We start from the raw sequence: 23,377 nt of genomic DNA, 5'->3' as shown, positions 1-23,377 counted from the left end.
GTATTTTCGTACTTTTACTTACTTTACAGTTGGGTCGGTGCAATTTCTTTAGTAGGAATATAAAATATTGTACTTATTGAATTAGTAAGTTCGTACACAAAAAGCAATGCAAAAATTTTAGAAGCTTGACTAATCTAGAAGTTTGAAAAAAGTTTCTTACTTAATTTTTTAGCAATAATTAAATACTTTAATTTGTTCATGTAAACAACTCTCACAGTCTATTGTTTTCAGAAATTATTAAAAATTAAGTGTTGCTTTGGATATAGAAAACGGATGTAAGATATTTAATATAATTTAAATATTTGTCAAAGGAACTATGTGTTAAGAGGAAACAGCAAGAAAATAAAATGCAAGAACAATTTTACAAATAGTCAATGCTTTGTAGAAAAAGTAACCACATTATGTAGTTTTAGTGGATTATGAACATTTTTGATCAAATGTTAACAAGTTAAATAAAATAATTGTCAGTAAAGCTCTATAAGTACCCCTAATACTCAAAAACACCTCTTTTTCTTCTATATTTACTACTAATGATTACAAATTATTAATAACATTTTTCCTAAGCCTCAGACCTAAAAATATTTAGACGTTTTATAATTTGTTAAAACTTAAATGTTTCAAAAATGCTTCCTACTACTTAACTTGATAGAAAATTTGTTAATTTATATTAAATTTTCTTAAAGTTACAAAAACCTCACTACGAAAGTAAGTAAGAAAAAAAACTAATATTTTCAACAACTTTTTCAGAATCTATGTTGCAATACTCATTATTAACTACTTGTTAAACACTTTAAACGTTGCCCTTTCTTATCAAAACTTTGTTAATATCAAAAACTATATACTTTTATAGTTCTGTTTTTAATTGACAAAATTAAAATAAATAATCTAAGTTCTTTACAATAAAACTATTACATCAGCAGAATAATAACTTTTCAAAATACTGCAAACATGATTTTACTAATTAAAAAAATAATAGTAAAACTGAAGAAAAATTTAAGATACAACAAACTTAAAAAAACATAAAGGTCAATGTACAACATTATCATAAGTTTATAATTAGTTTTAAATGTAAACAACAAGATAGAAATATTTTCCAAAACGTAGAGCTTTGTTTTGACACTTTAAGTTTTATTATAAAGTAGGCTTTTTGCATAAAACAGATAAATATGACCATTAAATAAAAAGTAACTTGAATTATCGTAGTAACTCATAATAAGATATTTATTTATACGATTTTGAACATAGTTTTTTATGACTTCTATGAACTTGTTTGAACTTATTTTTTTTGACTAGGTTAAAAATTTAAAAAAATATCAATAGTTTATTATGTATTTCAAAATATAACTAAAATATAGTTTTTAGTATATTAAGATAATATTAAAGTAAAATTTAAAGATAGTACAAAAATAAATAAAAAAGGCTATAATGCATAATGGTAAAACTAGTAATGCTTCTTTAATTGAACAAATACTAAAATTGCAATCATGGATTGAAACTATTTAAAACTAAAAAGTACTAACAGTGAAAACATTGAGTTGTAACAAAATAATAACAGCATAAACTGAAACCAATTTAAACTAACTAAGAGTGTAAAAGTTAAGTAAATGCATTTTTAGACAATGTAGAATCTGTATTCAGTGTTTTTTGCTTTATGACCGTACCCTCTCTTAGACCGAATGACAAATGCAGTTGAGTCATCTTGAGTTGAGCTGCTGGAAATTCTCCGCTTTCTCGACATTCTTCTGCGGTCAACCTGATTTAAATCAGGCTGCTTATTTTCGTTTTCGAGCAAGTTTGAACTTTTAGGTTTCAATTGACCCTTGCGAATGTTCAACCTTTAAAATGTAAATATGAGGTAAACAATTGTTTAGTTCTTACTTCTTAAAGTAAATTCAAAAATTGTACAATATAAAACCTATATTAGCCATTTGAATTACTGCAATGCCGTTTTTTTTTGTGTTTTTATTACAAGAAACAGAAATTCAAATTCCACCAATTTTATAAAAGAACAAGCGTAAATATATTAGTAAAGTAGCAACTGAACAAAAACTATCTCAAATATTTTATTTTTATTTATAAACACTCATTTTTAAGTCTTTTAAATTTAAGTAAAGAAAAGATAAAAATAAACAATATGACTTAAAAATATATAAAATATAATCAAAATAATTATGTTTTGCAGCCCTCATTGCTTTGCCACTTTGGTCGAAAGTTTGATGAAACAAAATTAATGATTTTAGATATTTTATATTCAACATATAACCAAATATCTCTTTTTAATTTAGAATTTACCTTACTACAATTAAAATGACTTGAACAGCAGATATTATGATAAAAACGACTCCAATGACTGAAAATATGAGTTTCGCTGTTATATCTTCAATCCATAAACTGGTTTTTAAATCTGAAATGTACTTAATTTAAACAAAAATAAAAAATTAATATACTTTGGACAATGAACATATTTCGTTAAATACACGGCAGATACTTAGCTTAAGTTTCGGAGCATTATGTCTTTCTAAAATATAACTTTAGATATTTAGTTTTTGGCTCAATGTTCTCATTATTTTCATAGTTTAAACTACTTTAACTCAAAAGATAAATTAAGCTTAGTCATTGATCTGCAATATACATTAATAAGTATTAAATCTTTTAAGCATAAATACATTAACACTTATTTAGTTATGAAATTAGCCTTAAGTCATTGACAATCATTAAATAAACTCTTCAAGAAAAGTATTTTTTTATGTTGCTATAGATTAATTCTAAAACTAAACAAGTTAAAAAACTAGACTAAACATAACTTTTTTTTCAGTGATAAAATGTGCTTAGTTTCTCAGTTTTAAAATATAATGTGCTAACACTAATTCCATAAATTTTTATCAAAGTCAACTGATAGAAAGTTAAAACAAAAATAAACGTGTAAACATAAAACTGGCTTGTGAACTTTTACATTTTTATGAAACTAACTTTGGTAATCAAAAACAGAAGAGAGCGAAACTGATTCCAAAATTGTTGTTGAATTAATACCATTGTGAGGTGACCATAAAAATAAAGAAATGTTTTTGTTTTGTGAAGTCATCAAAAATGCATTATCAGAAAAGTAACCTAGAAGTTATATTTGAATTCAAAATAGTAACCTTAATTGAAACTTAAGTGCCGATTGCAGCGAATTTATCATATAAACACACGCATGTTAAAAAAAAGTGTTGATAAATTTCTTTATAAAAATGAATTTGGAGCATAAAAAATTTATTTCAGGTCTTTTAAATTATAATCTAAGCTTCGATCGCAAGTTAAAATACTAAATTTAACTTAATTTTTTTTTGATTTTTTAATACATATCTTAATAGTAAAGCTGTATTTACTATGTTGTATAAACAGATAGCAAATACATTATTGCTTTAATTTTTTTTAATGAACATTGACTTCAATTGATAAATTAAGCACTTTTAATTTCCATATAAGAAAGGAACAACTAAGAGTTTCGGGATCCATACAACTTTATTTTTTAAATAAACAGTAGACTTCATATTATTTTTTTAAATATTAAAATACAGATTAGCCTCGTTATATAACTTCTTCATTATTTTAAACATCCCTTTTTACTCTTATGAGAAGTCTTTGTGCTTTACGAGGTACTTTTTGTTTTAAATTTAAAGAAGAAATTGTTGCAACAATAACTTTCTTAATTATATATAATATAAACATGTATATTAAACTATTTATTTACTACTTTTTAAAGCTAAGTAGTTCGACTTTCTAGAATACATCAAGTATTTGAGTATAAAAAACTACAATCGTTTAAAATGTTATTAAAAACATAAAAACGTAACAAGTTGCTACGACTGTCTTTTTTAAAACAAATAATTAAAATAGCTACTACTTTCAGCAGGCTTTAAATTATTTTGTTTATTTATGATCTGCATCACTATAACTACCTTCGAAATTGTGCAGTTCCATCCAAACAAATAATGCAGGATACGATGCTTTTAGGACAATATTGAATTGCAAATCATTGACCTTCTCCACATATTCTATCTGTAAATTAATAAAATTATTGATAAGGAACTATGAAAAAAATAATGTTTACAATTTTATTTTTTCACAAACGTTTGCTCATAACTATGTGCAACTGGCGCAAAATATTTCTATAAATTAAACGAATTAAGCAAACTAAAAAATGAGCTACACTCTAAAAGTATTGAAACTAACTAGACTTACTTGTATAGAAGGGTTTTTCAAATTGTAAAGATTCTTGAATCTAGTTGGAAAAAAGTACTTTGTAGCTATATCGCTTCTATTCTCTACTTCAAACGAGACAAAACAACTTTTCTGGAATTTAAAAACATTTTCATGACTTTTATTTAAAATTTTACATGTAATAAAATAACAAACATCATCGCAGTCTTCCCAGCTTGACACCAACTCGGCGTGTTTCGCGCTGAAAATCTGCTTCGAGCTCGATGCGGATATTTTGCTGATCGGGTGAAGCTCCCGCTTGTGACGGAAACTTGACCACTTGTGCAGCCGGACAACCAGGGTCACGTCAACCACGTCGTGGGAAAGGGACGAATGAGCGTACAAGATGACTTCGTCGCCGCTGCAAAAAGCTATCAGGGCGATCGGGCTGAAAAATTTGCGCGCGAAATAATGCAGGGGTTTCCACGTGACAGAGTAATCTGCATGTTCGTAAGTAAAATTTCATAACAAGACTGCGTTATTCTTAAAAGTTAAAGATTTTTTTTACTTTAATTAGCTTTTTTTTTTCAATGGTATGTAATTACAATTTAAACGTATAATTCTCTGTAATGCACTCAAACATTGCTATTTTGAGTTTTTTTTGAGAAAGGTTTTAATAATCCATAAATGATTCAGTTATAACATTTAATAATCTAACATTTTAGATTTTTAGGTAAAATACCTACTTTTTAAAATAATTTTCGTTGTGTTATAGGTTTATTACAATTAATATCGAATCAATATATATACAATAAAGTCTATAAAAGTATTTCTTATAATACCTTATTAGTAAAACATAGTTAAAATTTTAAAACAATGGTTTATAATGATTCAGTATAGTTTTAATACTTACAAAGGAATGTCACTCTTCAAAACAAAAAAAACGGTCTAAGTGACTAAAACTAGTTTGAGCTTATTGATTAAATTTATAAAATACTAACATACTATTTATTTGAGTAGTATAAACCGCCTGGTTGAAAATTTAAATGGTTTTGAAGCTGATAAAATTATCAAAAAATTAAAAATAATTGAATGTAAAATAATGAAAAACTTATCATTACATTATTAAATTAAAGTAAAACCTAGCCTGATGAAAAAATTCACATTTTTTTAAATAAAAGTCTTAATATGCCAGAGTCACCCTAAGTTTAATAAATTCTCAGAAAATATTTTGTACCAAACTATCCGAGTTCGCCTTTGAGGCCTGAGTAGCCTTCTCACCATTTAAATACTAGGTTTCTACTTCATTTTGATTAAAATAATAAAGTTAACAATAACTACTCACATACATCAGTGTAAACTTATCAAAATCCATCAAGATTACCAAACATATTTAAGCTTACATCCTGAATTTACTTTATTAATTCCTCAATTTGAAGCTGTACAGAAATTAATACAAATTTACTAAAAAATAGTCTCTTACAATCATTACATACTGAGAAATAAATACTGATCCAAAAGTATCTTCAAAAACTTTGATATTTATTAAGGCAAAACATAATGTATAAGTAAAATTTAAATACTCTTAACTCTATAACAAGTTTAAACAAAAACACAAAACAAGTAGGTGTTACTTCCCCAAACTTACCGATGGAAGACCAAGTTGGAGCTTGCCATACGTCATTAAACTGCCAATACAGGGCGCCCATCGTCAATCCTAATCCGTTGGAATCTAACTCATTCCTGTTCTTCATGTAAAATTCTGTTTGGCTTTGCACGCACAAAGCTTGCGTTATCTGAGTTAAAATAAACGTAAGACTTGGTTTAATTTTAAGGATTGAATGTTGATATTATAATAAAAAACGTAGAAAAAATTAAAAACATGTAAAACTATTGAGTTTGGCATTGGAACTTATTAATATTAATAAACAATAAACTAACTTGACTAAAATAAACAGTCGAAATGAATTCAAAAGTTTTGTTGGGGTTATCTAAGTCCAGTTTAAAATTTCTGTTTATTTGATCACTGATCTGCTGAGTTGCGTTTTCATGATGCTGCCTATGAATTGCCCAATCAGAATCAACTACCCAATCCTCGCTGGGCCGTGAAACTTTCCTCAAACTATCCAATGAGGGCCAAGATTCGAACCCAAATTCAGAAGCAAACCTTTATTAAATAAATAAACCTACCATTTATTCAAAGTTCATAGAAAACTTATTGTTTTTCTAAAGTAGTAAAGTTATACAAAGCTTTTTTTTTTAAACGTTAAAATTATAGTTATGTAATAACTGTTCAAAATATAGGTTTAATCGTTTGTTAACAAAAGGTCCTAGTGAAATAACTTCACTGGAATATAAATAAAAACGAATTGTACAGTAATCTTCCTTTATTGTACCAACATATGTTTCTGTGTGTTAACAAATCAACACACTTCAACTGGGTTCTGTAAAAAAATAATTACTGTAAATAATAACAAGTTTTTTTTTTTTTTGTGTTTTGATTTCTTAAATTTTATTTTTTTTCATTTTTGATTTTTACATTTGAACTAAATCTGCTTCCTAATTGTATATGACTTTGATTTAATCTTTACAAGCATTTAATATATAATATACATGGTACATCGAGTTTCTGTGACTTTTATTGTCTTCGCCGTTGTTAAGTTTTATTAAGTTTTATTGATTCAATAACTAATGTTGATGTTTTATTTTGTTCAAAATAGATTACAAACATAAAAACTAAATTAATAAACTTTGCAATACAAATTAAGCAGTTGAAATAACCTCATTTATATTGTGACGTAATTATTAGATGTAATGAATGTATTTCGTTCGTTCATTAACAACAGTAAATTTGAATCAGTTATTCTTCCCATTTAACGTTAGTTGTTTGTTTATATTATGATTTGTTGTTTTTTTGTGTATTTTTGTTTACTTTACTTGTTTTAGACTTAATAATTACAAATACTATATAGTTTTATAACAGTCGGATTTAATATTAAGTATTTTATCTATTATACTATTGACTGTAGAAATTATTTTATTTTAATGAAAAATATGTATACACCCACTTTATTCTATGCTTCTATTCTTTCATTGCAGTAATTATTTTTTACAGAACCCAGTTGAAGTGTGTTGATTCGTTAACACACAGAAACATATGTTGGTACAATAAAGGAAGATTACTGTACAATTTGTTTTTATTTATAGTTATGAAGTATAGAGCAGGGTTTTGAAAGTGGGCTCTATTTTTCCTATTAAGGTTTTTTGGCTATCAGGGATCAGTAACTAGTAACGGGGCGAAGGGTTTTAACTAGTAAAGCGGCAATATTCTTTAAATGGGATATTTTGATCTGGGAAGTCCTAAAATAGACCAAAGATGTTATTACATAGTACCAAAATTAGTAGCCAGTTTTATTGATACTATGAGAGCTAAATATATATCATATGATTATTTTATAAAACGCATAACGGATTTTTTTCTAGTAGTTAATCAAAAGATTCTTAATATAAAAAATTGAAAAGTTGTATTGCTCATTAAAAAATTATAAATACTTTCGAATATATTAATCGTCAAATGAACTAATAACTTTTTTTTTAAACTAAAGTCATTGCTTAATCTAAGGCTGACCCAAGGGTAAACTCAAAATTTAAAAACTTAATATACGACAATAAGTAGACTAGTTGTGTTGTATGCAGTAATAAACTCTATTGTTTATACATTTGTATCGAATAGATCTCGAGGTATATATCAACAAGAATAAAAAAACTTATTCCGAACTATGTCTAAGTGAAAAAACTTTAAAAGTCTATCAGAAGTTACAATTGTTGCAAATAGCATTGTAATAAAATTGTATTCAATAGCAGTAAGTAGTTTAAATTGGCTGATTTTCAAGAAAATTTAATTCAGCTTTATAAACCTAACATGTATACAAAAAAATCCAAATCATTATACAGTTTCCTTACTTAATTGAGCCATTTTGTAGTCGCCAAACAGTATTTTTGTCAGTTTTATATTGTTGTCTTAAGTAAGTACTGATAATATAATGTTGTATTATAGATATATTAAGTTTCTAGTAATTTTTACATCATTTCATTATTTTAATACAGGTGAGAAATGTCGAAATTTAATTTAGAAGTAACAAGAAAGAATTGTGTTTTACAGTGGGTAATACAATTTGTACAGCGGTTTAAATGTTTGATTTTTAATAAAAACTCAAAAAGTCTCGTCGAAAGATACACAATTTAAATTTAAAGATTAAGTTTCTTTACAGTTGTTTAGAAAATAAAGTCTGTCCAAAAGTTCTTTTTCATCGTATAGAAAACGCAAAGCTGAAATGCAGCCCATTAATAGAGAAAACATTTATCAAGGATGAAATTCGTAGATGTTCTTCTACTGTAAGTTCAATTTCAACTAATTATAGAAATAGTTTGTCATATGCTTTAGATCAAATTAGTGTTCTAGATTCTGTTAGATTTTTAAGATATTTAAAAAACTTAGATAAATTCAACTATGACAAAATCAACAATAAACATGACAGAAATTTAAAGTTTTTAATAAAACGTAGATTTGGCAGTTTAAATGCCAAAACGCACATTCATAATCTTTCTGATTACATACCCAACGATGATGAAAACTTTGTCTTAAAGCATGGTTTAAAGTTTTGCGTTCCTCCCAATAAACTTAAACGAGAACTTATTTTTTCTGAATTTGAAATTCTTACGGGACAATTACAGCACCATAAGCCACTAAATAAAATTAAATTTGAACAATGTTTATCCAAACTAAATGATCTTTCTCAAACGTATTCTACACTTGAAGTTAATCATTCCGATAAACTAATGCGTAATAAGTATAATGAAGCTTTGAAACGATTAAAAGATAATCCAAACATAGAACTTTGTAAAGCAGACAAAGAAAACATTATTGTAATTTTAAATAAGGCTGATTATATAGAAAAAATGATGGTAATTTTAAATGATAGTTCAAAATTTTTAAAACTCGGACAAATCGATAATTTTGACCACACAAGTAAAATGGAAAACAGTATTCAGAGAAAATTGAGAAGTTGGTTTAAAAAAGGTCTAATATCAAAAGAAGTGTATGAATCAACCAGACCTATTGGTTCACAGCGCCCTAAGTTGTATGGACTCCCAAAAACACACAAAAAAGAAATTCCACTAAGACCCATCTTATCTATGACTAAATCACCACAATCAAATTTGTCTTCCTTTTTAATTTCCGTTTTAGAACCAGTATTAGAAAAATTCACTACTCACACAGTACCTGATTCTTTTAGTTTTGTTGTCAAACTAAAAAGCTTAAATCGTTCCCAACAAAACAACTTTATGGTCTCGTTTGACATTAAAAGTTTGTTTACAAACGTTCCACTTGATGAAGTGATAAATATTTGTTTAGATCAGTTGTACAATTCTGACTTACTTCCGCCTCCTTTCCCAAGATCTGTTTGCAATGATATGCTATGTATGGCCACGAAAAATGTACAATTTAGTTTTAATAATCTCATGTTTCGTCAAATTGACGGCGTAGCGATGGGAAGCCCATTAGGCCCTATTCTTGCTAACATTTTTGTCGGTTACTATGAAAATAGTCTTCTTTCATTAGATAACAGTAAGCCACTTGTATATTATAGGTATGTCGATGATGTTTTTGCTATTTTTACTTCAAAAAATAATGTCAAAAAAATTTTTACTTTGCTAAATAAGATGCACAAATGCATAGCTTTTACCGTTGAAGAAGAAGTTTCCGGTAAAATTCACTTTTTAGACATTAACATTACTAGAAACAGTAACAACACCTTTTCTACTTCTGTCTACAGAAAAGAAAATTTTAGTCCACACTACATTTCCTGGAATTCGTTTTGTCCCACTAAACAAAAATTGAAGATCATACAATGCATTACCAACAGAGCTTTTAAAATTTGCACTGCTGACTGTTTGAATCTAGAATTTGACAACATCTACAAAATTTTTCTCTCACTAGGTTACCCCAAAACAGTCATCAAGAAGACAATTAAGGCAACTCAGTCCAAAATGAATCGCTTACCCTCTTTCGGCCCACATCCTTGCCCAGTGTACCTCCGCCTTCCTTATATGGGTGAAAACTCAATAGGACTGGCTAAGCAAGCTTCATTGGCTATAAAATCCACCTTTAACAGCGTTTCGCTACGTGTTGTGTACAACACCAACCGCCCACTTAACGGAATCGTAAAAGATGCCACACCTACCCATGATTTGAGTAATGTAGTTTACATATTTAAATGTCATTGCGGAAATGACTACGTAGGTCGTACATCTCAACGTTTCCACGTCAGGCGAGAGCAGCATGTCACGAAAAAGCTTAAAAGGTTTATTTTTAATGACGACGTGAAGCCTAAAGGTGAACAGTCATCTATTCATCAGCACCTCCTCAACAACCCTGTTTGTGCCGAGAACTACCTGGATAATAGGTTCGAAATCCTATCCCGAGCTAGAAACACCTACCATCTTTCAATTCTAGAATCTCTGTTTATTAGATCTCGCGAGCCAAAAATTTGCAAACAAAGGGATTTTTACAATTTAAAACTTTACAAATAGGGTCTTTAGTAGTATTATTTTTGTTGTCGTTATTGTCGTATTTTTTAATGTGCTTTTTATTTAATTTAGTTTAAGGTAAAAATTTCAACTATTTTAAATGTTTTTGTTTTAGCAATTTTATCTTATAAATTACTTCAAGTTAGTTCAGTACAGCTCTATTCTATTTTTCAAACTTTTTCTAAACAGACTTTTATACTTAATGACGTAACTATTTTTTGTTAGACTTTTCAAATTCGTTATATATAACTAAAATTACTCTACAATATTCATAGTTTTTAGCAATGTTATTCTGAAGAGAGCTAAACGAAATTAATAAATAAACTTTTTTCGAAAATGAGTCAGTTATGTTTAAACTTTTTAATAAAAATCAGTGTTAATTTTTATAAAAAATTGCTTAACCTTAGCCTATACAGTTGGTGTTCTTGATGAAATGGTTAAATAAGAAAATATCAATCAGTTTTAAATTTTTTAAAAATGTTTATAAAAAAAAACTTTGTAAATAAATTAATTGATGGTTGTGTAAGTTTTTATTTTTAATCATTAAACATCTTATTTTTGGTACAGGGTTTCCCGAAGTGGGCAATATCGCCCCTATAGGAGTGATTTTGGCTATCAGAGGGCGTTAAATAGTTAGTCAGCAAAATAGTAAATGGGTTATCAAATAGTAAAGGGGCGATATTTAACAATTAGGGGCAATTATAGTTTAATTTTACCGATGTGATGCATTTGTGTAAATGATTTTTTGAAATCATGGTTCAGTATAACTATTTAATTTAAATTGTTTTTTGAAGTAATGTTCATGAAACCTGGTATTAGGATACTTGTTCCAATCTAGACAGTCATCTACATAGTTGTAGTAATGCACATCACCAAAATGGCCATCATAAGGATTATCAGATATCCCTCCACTCATGTCGCTTACAACACCGTTTGTTGGACTTGATGTTACAAATGGACGATCTTTGTCCAATTCTTTTACTACTTGCTTGATTGTTTCTAACAAAAATTTATATATTTTTCAAATATTTTTTTCAAAAATACTTAGCCTTTTTACTATTATAACCATATAAAAAACTGAGTTTTCTAAAACTTTAAAGACTTATTGAAATGAGAAGAAAAGCTTTAATTAAATATTTAAATTAAATTTGTATGCTTTCAACCTGCTTGAAATGTAACATTAAAAGATCTCAACTTGTATCCAAGGAGAAAAATTACAAATTTATAGATTGACGATAAAAATTTGTTTTACAACATTATTTTAAGTAGATTTAAACTTTTCAATTGTGTTTATCAAATGTTGCCACTGTTACAAATACTTTTTTGTAAAATAAGTTACTACTTTCTTCAAATACAAAATTTGCATTCAAAATTTTATTCAGTATATATATAAAATGTTTGATTAGTATTTACTAATTATGTTTTCTTACCGTTATTATAATTTGTTAAAAATTTCTTTAATAGTCTTATTCAGAATAGCCTTAAGCTTTTTTACCTATTTTCATTATCTTTTTTTATGTGTTTAAACATCGTTTGTAAACTTAAGCAAAGTCTTAATGTCTCCATAAACGTTTATTTTGGATTTTCAGATATTTTTTATACCTGAGGGTCTAATTAAAATTATTTTTATTAAGTAAAACATTGTTTTATAAATAATTTTTTCAATAAAAAATCTTATTTTAAAAAATTTATAGAAGTCTAAAAAAACATATAATAACAAATCTTAAGCGTACATGAAACATTAGCTACAAAAAAGCTATAAAAGTTTAAACAAACCAGTATACAACATTTTGTAATCTTTTTCATAAAGCTGTTTGTCTTTGTTGGTACTGTACCAATTTTTAGCAAGTGCAGCTTCATTTTCATTATTGCCTGCCCACAAAGCAATAGAAGGATGGTGTTTCAATCTCATAACATTTTCAATAACCTCCTAACATTAAACAAGCAATAAACAAGCAATGTTTAAAGTAATTGCTCTAATACAGAACATAATCCTTAAAACAACCATTACTCTTTAACTTGCTAAACTCAAAGCAAGATGTTCAAGTTTTAATAAAGTCAGATATTTTAAAAGTTTTAAATTTCAGATGTAAAAGCATAAATAATGTCAACAACACTTTTAATCGTTTTTTTTTGTTGGTGCAAATTTGTATAAACTATTAAACGTTTAAAAATATTCAAATACATACTAACTGTCTTTACGTTTTGCAGAAACTTATTATCAGCAGGGTACATTGCGCATGCAAACATAAAGTCCTGCCAAACCATAATGCCCTTCTCATCACACAAACTGTAAAAGTGATCGTTTTCGTAAACTCCACCGCCCCAAACTCTTAGCATGTTCATATTAGCAAGTCGGGCAGATTCCAACAGACGTTCATATCTTTTATTCGGTGTAAATTCGTAAAATGTTCTTATTGTATTAGTTAACTACAAAACTTCAAGCTTATCTTTAAACTCTAAAGTATATACAACTAAAAAAAATTGCATATTATTGTAATAACATTTAACCAGTTAATTTAAATTTACAATATACTACACATGCAAATGTCTTTTGAGTTGAAAACCAGGGCGATATAGAACAATAAAAAGATCGTTTTAAAATATTTAATAGTACAAAATAATATTACTATACTTTAACTTTACATTTGTTATCTTAAAAATTAGTTTATTCCTATAATATGTAATTTTGCTGCTATATGAAATTCAAGTAGTTGTTACAGTTCTTTATTTTACAAATTAAGATAACATTCATTATTCTGAAGAGATTAATCTACTTATTTGTGAATAAAGAAGTACTTTACACAAAAACAAAATTGAACGGGAACATATTAGTGTTTTTATGAGCATGACATCTTAGAAAGTATACACAGAAAACTAAAAAAATATTAAGAGTATTACGATTCACAAACAAAAATAAAACAGTATTTAAATTATTGTTAATTTCAATATCTATTATCTAAAATTTGCAACAATATTTGAAAAAGTTTTAAATTTAAAAGCAGGATAATAAATAATAGATTTATATCACGAGTTTACTTCAATTAAGCATACAAATATATTATCTTTTTGAAATTAAAATAATCTAAAAATATTAGAAAAAATATTCATAGTAACAAAAAAGAAGAACATTTGTATATATTTTTTTGTAACTAACGTGCTCATCTAAATAATGTATGGTATATCAACCAACTTTGTACAACTTAATTTAATAAAAGCTTTCATAAGTTTTTATAATTGTTTTTGATATTACTTTACAAAGTTAGTTTGGTAGGTCTATAATAAAAATTAACTTATTTTAACTTTTTTGGAGTTATCCTTGTATGGAATGCGTCAGAAGGTATCCAGTTTGATCCCTTTACAAATATGTCTTTTCCATTTACTCGAAAGTAAAAGGTTGTACCATTTGTTGATTCGTTTATTTTTTCTTGAATTAATTTTACTTCACGCAGACCAAAACTATAATCATTTGTAATAATTAAATTGAAATAAAAAGTTTATAACTGTGTTCTATCTGCTGTTTAAGCATTTTTAAGAAGACACGAAGAATATTAAAGTATTAGTATTCTACAATAATCAGCAAAATATATTTTACAACTTTAAACAAAAACTATTTGCAAAAAATAATAATACTGAATAAATAATAACTTTAAAAACTTTTTCAAAATACACACTTGACTATACAACACAGTTATCAATAAGTAATACCATGAGAAACTACAAATCATTCTAGTTTCTTTCAGTAACTCAATTCAAAATTGTTTATTTATATTGTATATATTGTATATACAGTAAAGTTACCATTTATGAATAAATCATCACTTTTAAATTTTGAGACATAGTCGAGAAGTACTTTCAAACACAAATTGTTATTACAACTTTTAACTTAAGTATATTTAGTAAAACAAAAATGAAGAAAGCTACTATAAAAACTTTTTTTATAAATTTACTAGATGTCAGATATATATAAGTTTAATAATATAAATAAACTAATTATCTAAGACTGTAAAAATATTCTTAAATTATTTTCGTTTTCTGCCAAAAAGAAAAAATAATCTGCATCAACTAACCGAATTGACTTACTACTAGTTTCGTTGTTACAAGTATATTCCACAGCAATGTTGTACAGTGTTTGACTACCATGTCCGTTTGGCCACCAAAGAGAGTACGTTACCTTAAAAGATATTTTTTACAAAAGTTATAAACATTCCTGTCACATACTTATAATTACTTTATACTATAATTTAACTTAAAGAATTTAAATTTACTTAACTAAACTATAAAAATTTGGTTAAAACATTATTATTAACATTCAAATGTTTTGTAAGAATCAATATAGTTTAGTAACATAAACTGAAAAAGGACTTAAATTTAATAGAGAAAACATTATTAAAAGCATTCAAAGATTTTCAAATTCTGTTGCTAAGTTGTTAAAATATTGTAACAAAATTAGTCAAAAAAAAACTTCTTGTACTATTTAAGTTCAAATTTAATCCTTTAATATGATTTCAATGTAAACTTTAAACTATTTAATTCAATACTATTTAAATTATATCTACTCCTGTAGTTTTAAAATAATATTAATTAGTCATTACAGCCATTTTAAGACTATTTATAAAACAAAAAACAAACTAATTTATAATATTTTTCTTTGTTGCAAACTCTTGCTCTGTATATATCTTAAAAGTTATTAAATATTTTTAACAATAATAACTTCGAATTCAATATTTCTTACAAAAAAACTAATAATGAGAAAAAAAAAATGTTGGTAATTCTATGACAATAATAAATAAAAGGATTAAAAGGCTATCAGCCGTGATCGGCTATGCGTAATTGTGCATAGAGAATAAAAATAAATTAAAAAGTACAGTGATGCAATAAATAAAACAAACAGATAACAAATAAAAATGGAAAAAAATAAAATTCATTATGCATCTCATTTCTTAATCTTTTTCGGTTTCTTAAAGTATTCTTTTTCCCTTTCTTTCAGTCTTTTATGTACATTTAGATCTCCATTTGGCGCGGTCATTTGCAAGCAACTCTAACTCATCAGTTCTTATACTCAAGCTTTTTATATCGCGCTAGCATACGTCCTTAAAACGTAATTTTGGACAACCTCGGTTGTGTTTGCTAAAAATCAACTCTCCATACAACAGAGACTTTGGGATTCGCTCAGCAACCATCCTCAGAACATGACCGAACCAGCTAATCATGTTGCCATGCAATTTTAAGGATGCGACAAAGGCATTGTAGGTGAAAGGTATTATTTTTCTTCTGCTGCACGCTAGACAGCTTCCATGTTTCACTACCGTATAGCAGAGTACTGCATACACAGGAACAGTAAATGTCAGCCTTTGTACAAATGCTTAACTTTTGGTTATTCCAAGTTCTTGCAGCCAAACGAGCGAAAATTCCTGAGGCCTTACCAATGCGATTATTCATTTCTATGTCCAATGATGCGTTTGGTGCAAGATTTGAGCCAAGGTATACAAAGTCTTTACATTTTCAATATCCTTGTCATTGATTTTGATTGGTGGTAAAATATATGTTCCTTGACTTAGAACTTTAGTCTTCTTAAGACTTATAACAAGGTGTCTGCAGGTAATTGTATAATAAATACTTTTAATACCAATTAATGATATCTTCTAACAATAAATCAAAAAAACTAGTTTGGTGATAAACAATAACTAATTATTTAAGTTTGTTTAGTTTTATTGTCTCATTATTCAACTGATTATCAAAAGAATTAACAAGTTGAAGTACAAATTTAGGAAGTCTTGGACACTTTTACCCTCTCATAATTAAGGTGGATTAGAAAAGAGGTATTGTACAATATTTGGAAAGATTTCAGAAACGCTTAATTATACAGTAAGAAGTAGGACTAAAAACGTTGGTAATAAAAAGACAGTGCAGAATCAGAGTAGCAGTAACTATTCCAATAGTGACACTACTAGTAAACAAAAGACAAGCCAATTAAAGGAAAAGCAAATTCAAGTTTTAATTATTTCATCAAAAAATAATGTGCTTCTTTTCCTATGTTAATTGAAGGACCATAATGTACCAGGGAGGCTTGAAAGTGAAAAAATTGGTAAGAAAAACAAATGGCAAGCATTCCTGATTAGCAAGGAAATATCTAGCGTAGAACTTTTTATAAGTTAAAATTTATTTATGTGTGCATTCTCATAGTATAAAGATTAAAATTTAATTCTTTGAACATTTTAATTTAGTTATTTTTAAAATTCTGCTTAAAGATACAAGAGTTTAATTCTTTTTTAAAAAGTTTGTTACTTTTTCACTCCCTATAAATATTTTTTACGCTTTAAATGAGCTAGGAGTGATAAAGCTCACTATATATTGCATTATCTATTATCTTACAGATAGTTAATAATTATAAGTTAAGTAAACAAAAAAATTAAGAGTTATTTTTCATTTGAAATGTTCTAATAAGCAGAAGAAGTGTGTGGTATTTTTGTTAGGGCGCGCGAAAACCTGAAAATATTTAAAAAAAACCCTGAATTTATTTTTTTTTTTAGTATGATAAAAATACTACAATTACAACAAATCATTTGTAAACAAAAGTTCATTTAGAAAATAACAATTTTAACAGTTTTATAATATTGTAATAAGTTTTATATTGTTTTAGATGGACCATAAACTTCAATGATTGTTCCCCTGTTAGCTACTACTTAAAAAGTATTTAATTTAGTAAATCTAACAATCTTTTATAAAATTTGTACAACTCTGTTTTCAATTTATCACAGAAAAACTTTTCATAAACTATATACTTTTAAATTTTTTTTCATTTATAAAACATTAGGAGCCATTTAAAAATCTCAGTATGGGTTATAAATTTGTTGAAATCTTTATTTAGTAAAAATTATTTGCTTTCTGTACTTTGATTGTTTACCTACAAGCTGTGGTTAGTTATTGTGCTAAAATACAGCTTGTTACCTGACAGTATTTTTTAATCTAAAAATTAATCCAAAAATAATTTACTAAAAAGTGAAGTCTTTTTAACAAGTAGATGTTTATTTTAACCATACAGAACAAGGAAATTTTTAAATGAGTTTTTTATGAATTTCAAATAGCATTTAATACATCAAATAACTATTTCTATGCTATCTTGCTTAAAAAACGCTGTATCAAAAGGGAAATAAAAAAGAAACAAAATTGCTTCATACGTAAAATATAACGCACAAAAACTTATAATATAATGATAGTGCACCTTTAAAATATATAAAAACAAAGGCGAGCTTACATTTTTCAGACTAATCCTCACTTGAGCCATATAAGATATTGAATCACTTTTGTTAAACAAAGAGAAACTAAGATCTGAAAAACTTTTGCTGATTCCCAGATCACTTATATCAACTTTCAAATGTGTCATTTGGTCTTCCAAACTTTTTAAACTTGTTTTACGAACCACTATACTAATTAAAATTTCTTCTGATTCTGTTAATAAACAAATTTTAAAACATTAATTTTGGTTGAAATAAAATACAATAAGTAAAACAATAACTTTATACCTATCAAATTTAGTTTATAAAATAAATTACCAATGTTAAACTCTGCTGAAACAGAATCTAAGATAGATTCTGAATAAAGTTGTAAATAAACAGGCTTCCAAATTCCTTGAGTTGCAAAAGCAGGTCCCCAGTCCCAACTGAATGATGATTGTTCTTTTCTTTATTTAAAAAAATCTTGTTTATCACACACTTAACCATCTTTTGTTAAATATAGCATTCATAGATTTAATTAAAGAAACTTTTTGAATTCTTTAAAAATAAGTAAACATTTTTTTACTAATATAAGTGTTATATAAACCTTATCAAGTTGACGTGTGAAAAACCGTGTTGAACTTTAGGTGGGCTGTCAGGTGGGATGTCATATTTTAAGTGTGAGTAAGTTTCATTTGCTGTATGCAAAGCAGATAAAAATTTGACTTCTAATCTGTTGTACCGTTGCAAAATATTGGTAATATTGAATTTCTAAAAAAATAATAAAAAAATTGGATGAGTCAAATATTTCTATTTCAGTTTGTAAAAGTCAAATATTTCTATTTCAGATGAGTTTGTAAAATTTATTTCACTGTATAGCTTATAAGTGCAAATTTTTTACTGATCTAAAATATGTTTTAATTTGAATTGTTTTAATATTTTAATTATTAAAATAAACTTTATACCTAATATTGCTACAATGGTTTGTCTGTAAACTAGTTCTTCAAACTCATATAAATAGAGCAAAGTCTTTAACGCCACAAAAAATGCAAACTAATAATAAGCTAAAGTATAGTAAAAATAAAATCAATATTTTTTATAGCAAAATAATTCAAAAGAGCTTATATCATTAACAACAAAAAATAAATAAATATAATTTTTTAATAATCTTAATTATAAGTATTTAACTTTACTCCAATTTGAAACATTCATACAAAAGAAAAAAAACTTACATATTCCACAAACATATTTTCACTTTCACCAACTTTCAAACCATTGAAATAAATAGAGGAAAAAGTGTCAAGTCCTTTAAAAACAAGCCAAGTTTCTTTTTCTTCAAAAAGTTTCAGACTCTTAAAATGAAAATCAGTTATATATGACCAATTTGACTTTGCAATCCATTGGTATTTATCATCATTAAACCTGTAGTAGGCCTGTGTGATTAAAAAGGACTTGTAAAGCAGTAAACTTATAATTCAAGAAAAAAAAGTTTACCATTTAAGCTTTGATAATCCAACTATATTAGTAATTGAATATTAGTTTATTAACTAAACTAATTTATTTACCTTTTCAATTTTAAGAGTTTTATTAAACCAGATTCAGTTAAATATAAATTAATATACCAACTTTTTTTCAAAATAATCAAAACTAACTCAGGATAACCTAATTATTTGAGATATCAAGAGTCATTAAACTAGTGTAACCAAAATAAACATCCTTTTTTTTTTAATACATTTCTCTGTAGTACACATATGTATTACATGTTATAATAAAATTTTAAAACAGTAAAGTAGATAAAATATTTTTTAAGTAACATAATCTATACAAAATTTTATACACAAACATAGAAAAGTAGAGATTTATCAAAATAACAGACCAATGATAGTTGAGGATTCGTTTTAAAGGATCATAAAACTTATACAGGGATCAACTTTTTTTTTCTAATCAAAGAAAAAATATTGAAACAAATTAATATGCTTTCTGAATGCGTTGAAACGCTTAATTTTACTTTTAGACATTCAAAAATTTGAAATCAACAGTCAAAACTATTGCAATCTGTTAAATTGAACATAAACTTTTAATGAAAGTTAGTACTATAGTCAACTGTAGAAAAAAAATTGTTCACCATTTTTTTTAATTTATTTGAGTTTAGAACTCTAACTGTTTTGATTATAAACACACAATACTTAAGCGTATAACTTTTTATTCAAAAACAAACAAACTTATCAAAAACAATTGTATATGTAAAAAGAAATTGCTTCAATACTAAGCAATAAAGTAAAATTAGGGAAAATCATATTTTCAAATACTTTTACAATTGTTATTAAGAAAAATAAAGTTAAAGCAAAAACCTAAAAAATAGGAACTCTGTTTGCAGTTATTTTGACAAAACTAGCCAAGCTTATGCAAAAAAATAATTTAAGTGAATTTAACTAAAGTTTTTGTAGAGAATTTACTTTTTAACTTCAATACTTTTGGTTATTTTGAAAAGGAACATTGTATAAATTTCTATGTGAGAAAAATTGAGTAACAACTATTACAACTTTAAATATATCAGTACTAAAACAAATTACTTTAGTTTTATACTTAGTATGTTCATATACTAATTTGAATAATTAAATACGTTTATCTCTTAAAGCAAGCTGTTTTGATCAGAATCTTCATACTTAAATAATATAACACGATACAAATAATACATATAAAAAACACATTTTAAACTATAAAAAATAGCAATTAAAAGTTTACACTTAAGGTAACAAAATATCTATGATAGTTTTAAGAATTAAGTTTAGATAACTGAATAAAATTTTGCTTTGTTAACTGGGCACTGCAAGAATTTTTATAAAAAGTTTGAAAATAATACTATTGTAGATTATATAAATTTCATAAATTTAACCTTGTTATTTGTTTGTTTGTTTAAAAAGCAGTTAGGTTTTTACATATATTGTCTAGCCCAAAATTCAAAGACTGAAAATTGTGTCTACTATTTTTATTTTTTCATTTAGCTTTTTGCAAAAAACTTTTGGTAATTACCTGGGATGATCTTGCCCCAATATCAAGCTGAAATTAGATTATGTTTGATGTCTTTTTTTACTATAATCTTAGGCTAAAAATTTTAATTTTATGAATACATAAATACAATTTAGCTATAAAACTTAAATATTGTAATCACTTTTATTTCACAACATAATTCAATTATATCAATAAAATAATTTATATTGATTACCATATTGTATAATAAAACAAATTAAACATTTTGAGTTTAAAATAAATAAATTTAGTTCGTACTATGTATCTATATAGCTTGTTTAAAACAAAGTAACTTTTTGGAATAAACATATTAGGCTTAAAACACTGAATTTTAGTCTAAAATTGTGGTTAAAAAAAAATTGAATATAATATAATTTCAGCTTGATATTAATGCAACATCATCCTAGGTAATTACCAAACTTTTTATTATACACTTTAGATTATATACTTTATAAAGTTTAAAATTTACTTATTTGATAAAATACAAATAAATCTTTTACCACTAAAATTTTTAAAACATTTTAATAGCAAACAAACATGTACTTAAAATAATTAACTAAATCTTTAAATATACTTGTTCGTTTTCTTTTTTGAATGTGCTCATGTAGTCCGTGTGAATGCAACCTGGAATTTGAACATCATCAAACTTTATAAAATGTCCAGAGTCATAATGTTTTCCTTCAACTCTCCATCTATTTAGACCAAGATCTAATTGTGTTACATTTGCAGATAGCATACAAATGTGAAAAAAGAGGACCAAAAGAAGGCAATACAACATAACTTATTTCCTAAGTTTTACACAATAATTAAGTTATAAGTATTGCATAATATTCAATGTTTGTGTGTTTGTAACCAAAGTTATTTTGTTCCTAATTAATTTAACTTAGAACCTTTTAAAAGTTTCAAAACAGGGTAATTTAAAATAAAATTATTACATTGGACATTTAGGATTTTAAATTTATTTATTGTTTATTAAAGAATAAAATACGCATTCAAAAAGTTTTGTATAAGGACCTGGTTTACGAAAAAACCTATCGGTTATCGAGTTTTAGGAACAAGAACGATGTTTAGAACCAATTTGGAAGTAATAAACAGAACATTTTATTTCTAACCCAATACAAATATAATCATTTACTAGTTACTTAGTTTTAAACAATATTATTTAATTCTAATTTTTTTTTATATCTTTCAAAATAGTTATTGTAAATAAGTTATGTGTAGCTCAATCACTTTGAGGTCTTTTTATACATCAGATCCCTTGACCATACTTTTGAGCGTCAATATTTTTTTTTAATTAATAAAATAAAAAATGTTAACTTTTACTTTCTACCTAAGTTAAATATTTTATATAGTAAAGGTGAAAAGTGAGATTAACGTTCATTTAAATTTTGTAATTGCATCTTAAATTTAATCTAAGCTTTAACTGAAAATAAAATTAAACCCTTTTAATAAACTGATATAATTTTATACTTCAACTAAAATTTAAAAAATGTTACCATTATATTTAAAATTTGTTGTTAGATTTCACAAACAGAACAAATACTTATTTATTTCTTTGATAAGTTGTATAATAAGTCTTTGAACCTTTAAAAATACAAAAATTATCAAAATTAAAGTCTAAAAACTAGTTTTTTGAGACTTTAGTAAAAGTCAAGACTAAAATTTACTACACCATGAAAACGTTATCAATGACTGAAAAATAATTCGCATTGAAACAATTTTAGGAAAAGATTCGCACGAGAGTTTACTAATTAGTAGCTATTTTGAACAGTTTCGACTTTTACAATAAAATTTTCAAATACAAGGATTAAATACACTTTACAAACTGTATACTAATTTAATTTTATTACCTATACACTTTTTATGTTATTGTTAAATTTTATTTTGTAGCTGAAGTAAAATAAGAAAAAATATTTAGTAAAAATGCTTTATCTTTAATTATCTCCAAGTTTTAAGGGAAATATTAGAATAAACAATATATAATATCATATTTTAAATAACTGTTGTATCGATGTTTATTATATTATTGGCATAATAAACGATTTTTATACAATTTAAAGCATTAATGTAAGCATAATTAAACATTAAACTTTTTTTTCTACTAAGAAAAATAACATAAATATCTTTATAATATGAAGTAAAGTTAAAAGGTGATTATAAAACGCTACTAAAATTCAAAACTAACATAAATAAAGAGTATATATATACTACTAGAATTCTAATGCAGTTTTTAAAAACTTGATTTAAGCATAGCAGCTTTCAATCTAAGGCTATTTAAAAAAAGGAACTTAATAAGTTTCATCTTAGTTTTAAATAATTTATTAATTTAATGTACAGTACATTTGAAACGTATTTAA

The 23,377-nt window shown here is 25.8% G+C and overlaps 1 protein-coding gene across 1 annotated transcript; it reads right to left on the bottom strand.

Annotated features, from left to right (window-relative positions):
• Nucleotides 1–1,423: 1,423 nt before the first annotated feature.
• Nucleotides 1,424–21,862, bottom strand: LOC145837813 (beta-mannosidase-like). The gene is made up of 18 exons (XM_082945264.1): nucleotides 21,595–21,862; nucleotides 19,223–19,423; nucleotides 18,598–18,761; nucleotides 18,330–18,457; nucleotides 18,032–18,225; nucleotides 14,844–14,947; nucleotides 14,077–14,232; nucleotides 12,967–13,156; nucleotides 12,550–12,703; nucleotides 11,583–11,772; nucleotides 6,124–6,349; nucleotides 5,831–5,978; nucleotides 4,399–4,682; nucleotides 4,225–4,335; nucleotides 3,942–4,041; nucleotides 2,971–3,108; nucleotides 2,293–2,404; nucleotides 1,424–1,835 (listed from the first exon to the last, which is right to left on the bottom strand). Exons 1-18 carry the CDS (start codon nucleotides 21,796–21,798, stop codon nucleotides 1,613–1,615), a joined length of 3,027 nt encoding a protein of 1,008 aa, XP_082801390.1. The 5' UTR covers nucleotides 21,799–21,862; the 3' UTR covers nucleotides 1,424–1,612.
• Nucleotides 21,863–23,377: the final 1,515 nt, after the last annotated feature.

This window comes from Thalia democratica, chromosome 6 (genome assembly GCF_965202585.1).
Source record: "Thalia democratica chromosome 6, ktThaDemo2.hap1.1, whole genome shotgun sequence".
In the NCBI taxonomy this organism is placed as follows: domain Eukaryota; kingdom Metazoa; phylum Chordata; class Thaliacea; order Salpida; family Salpidae; genus Thalia; species Thalia democratica.
This window is presented reverse-complemented; position numbering and strand designations above follow the sequence as displayed.

Excerpts from the sequence above, each read along its gene's own strand:
- LOC145837813 (XM_082945264.1), bottom strand. The coding sequence starts at position 21,798 with ATGTTGTATTGCCTTCTTTTGGTCCTCTTTTTTCACATTTGTATGCTA. Across the intron at positions 19,424-21,594 it reads TCAAAAAAGAAAACGAACAA|GCCTACTACAGGTTTAATGA; the intron begins GTATATTTAAAG and ends TTAATCACACAG. Across the intron at positions 3,109-3,941 it reads GGAACTGCACAATTTCGAAG|GTTACTTTTCTGATAATGCA; the intron begins GTAGTTATAGTG and ends TATAACTTCTAG.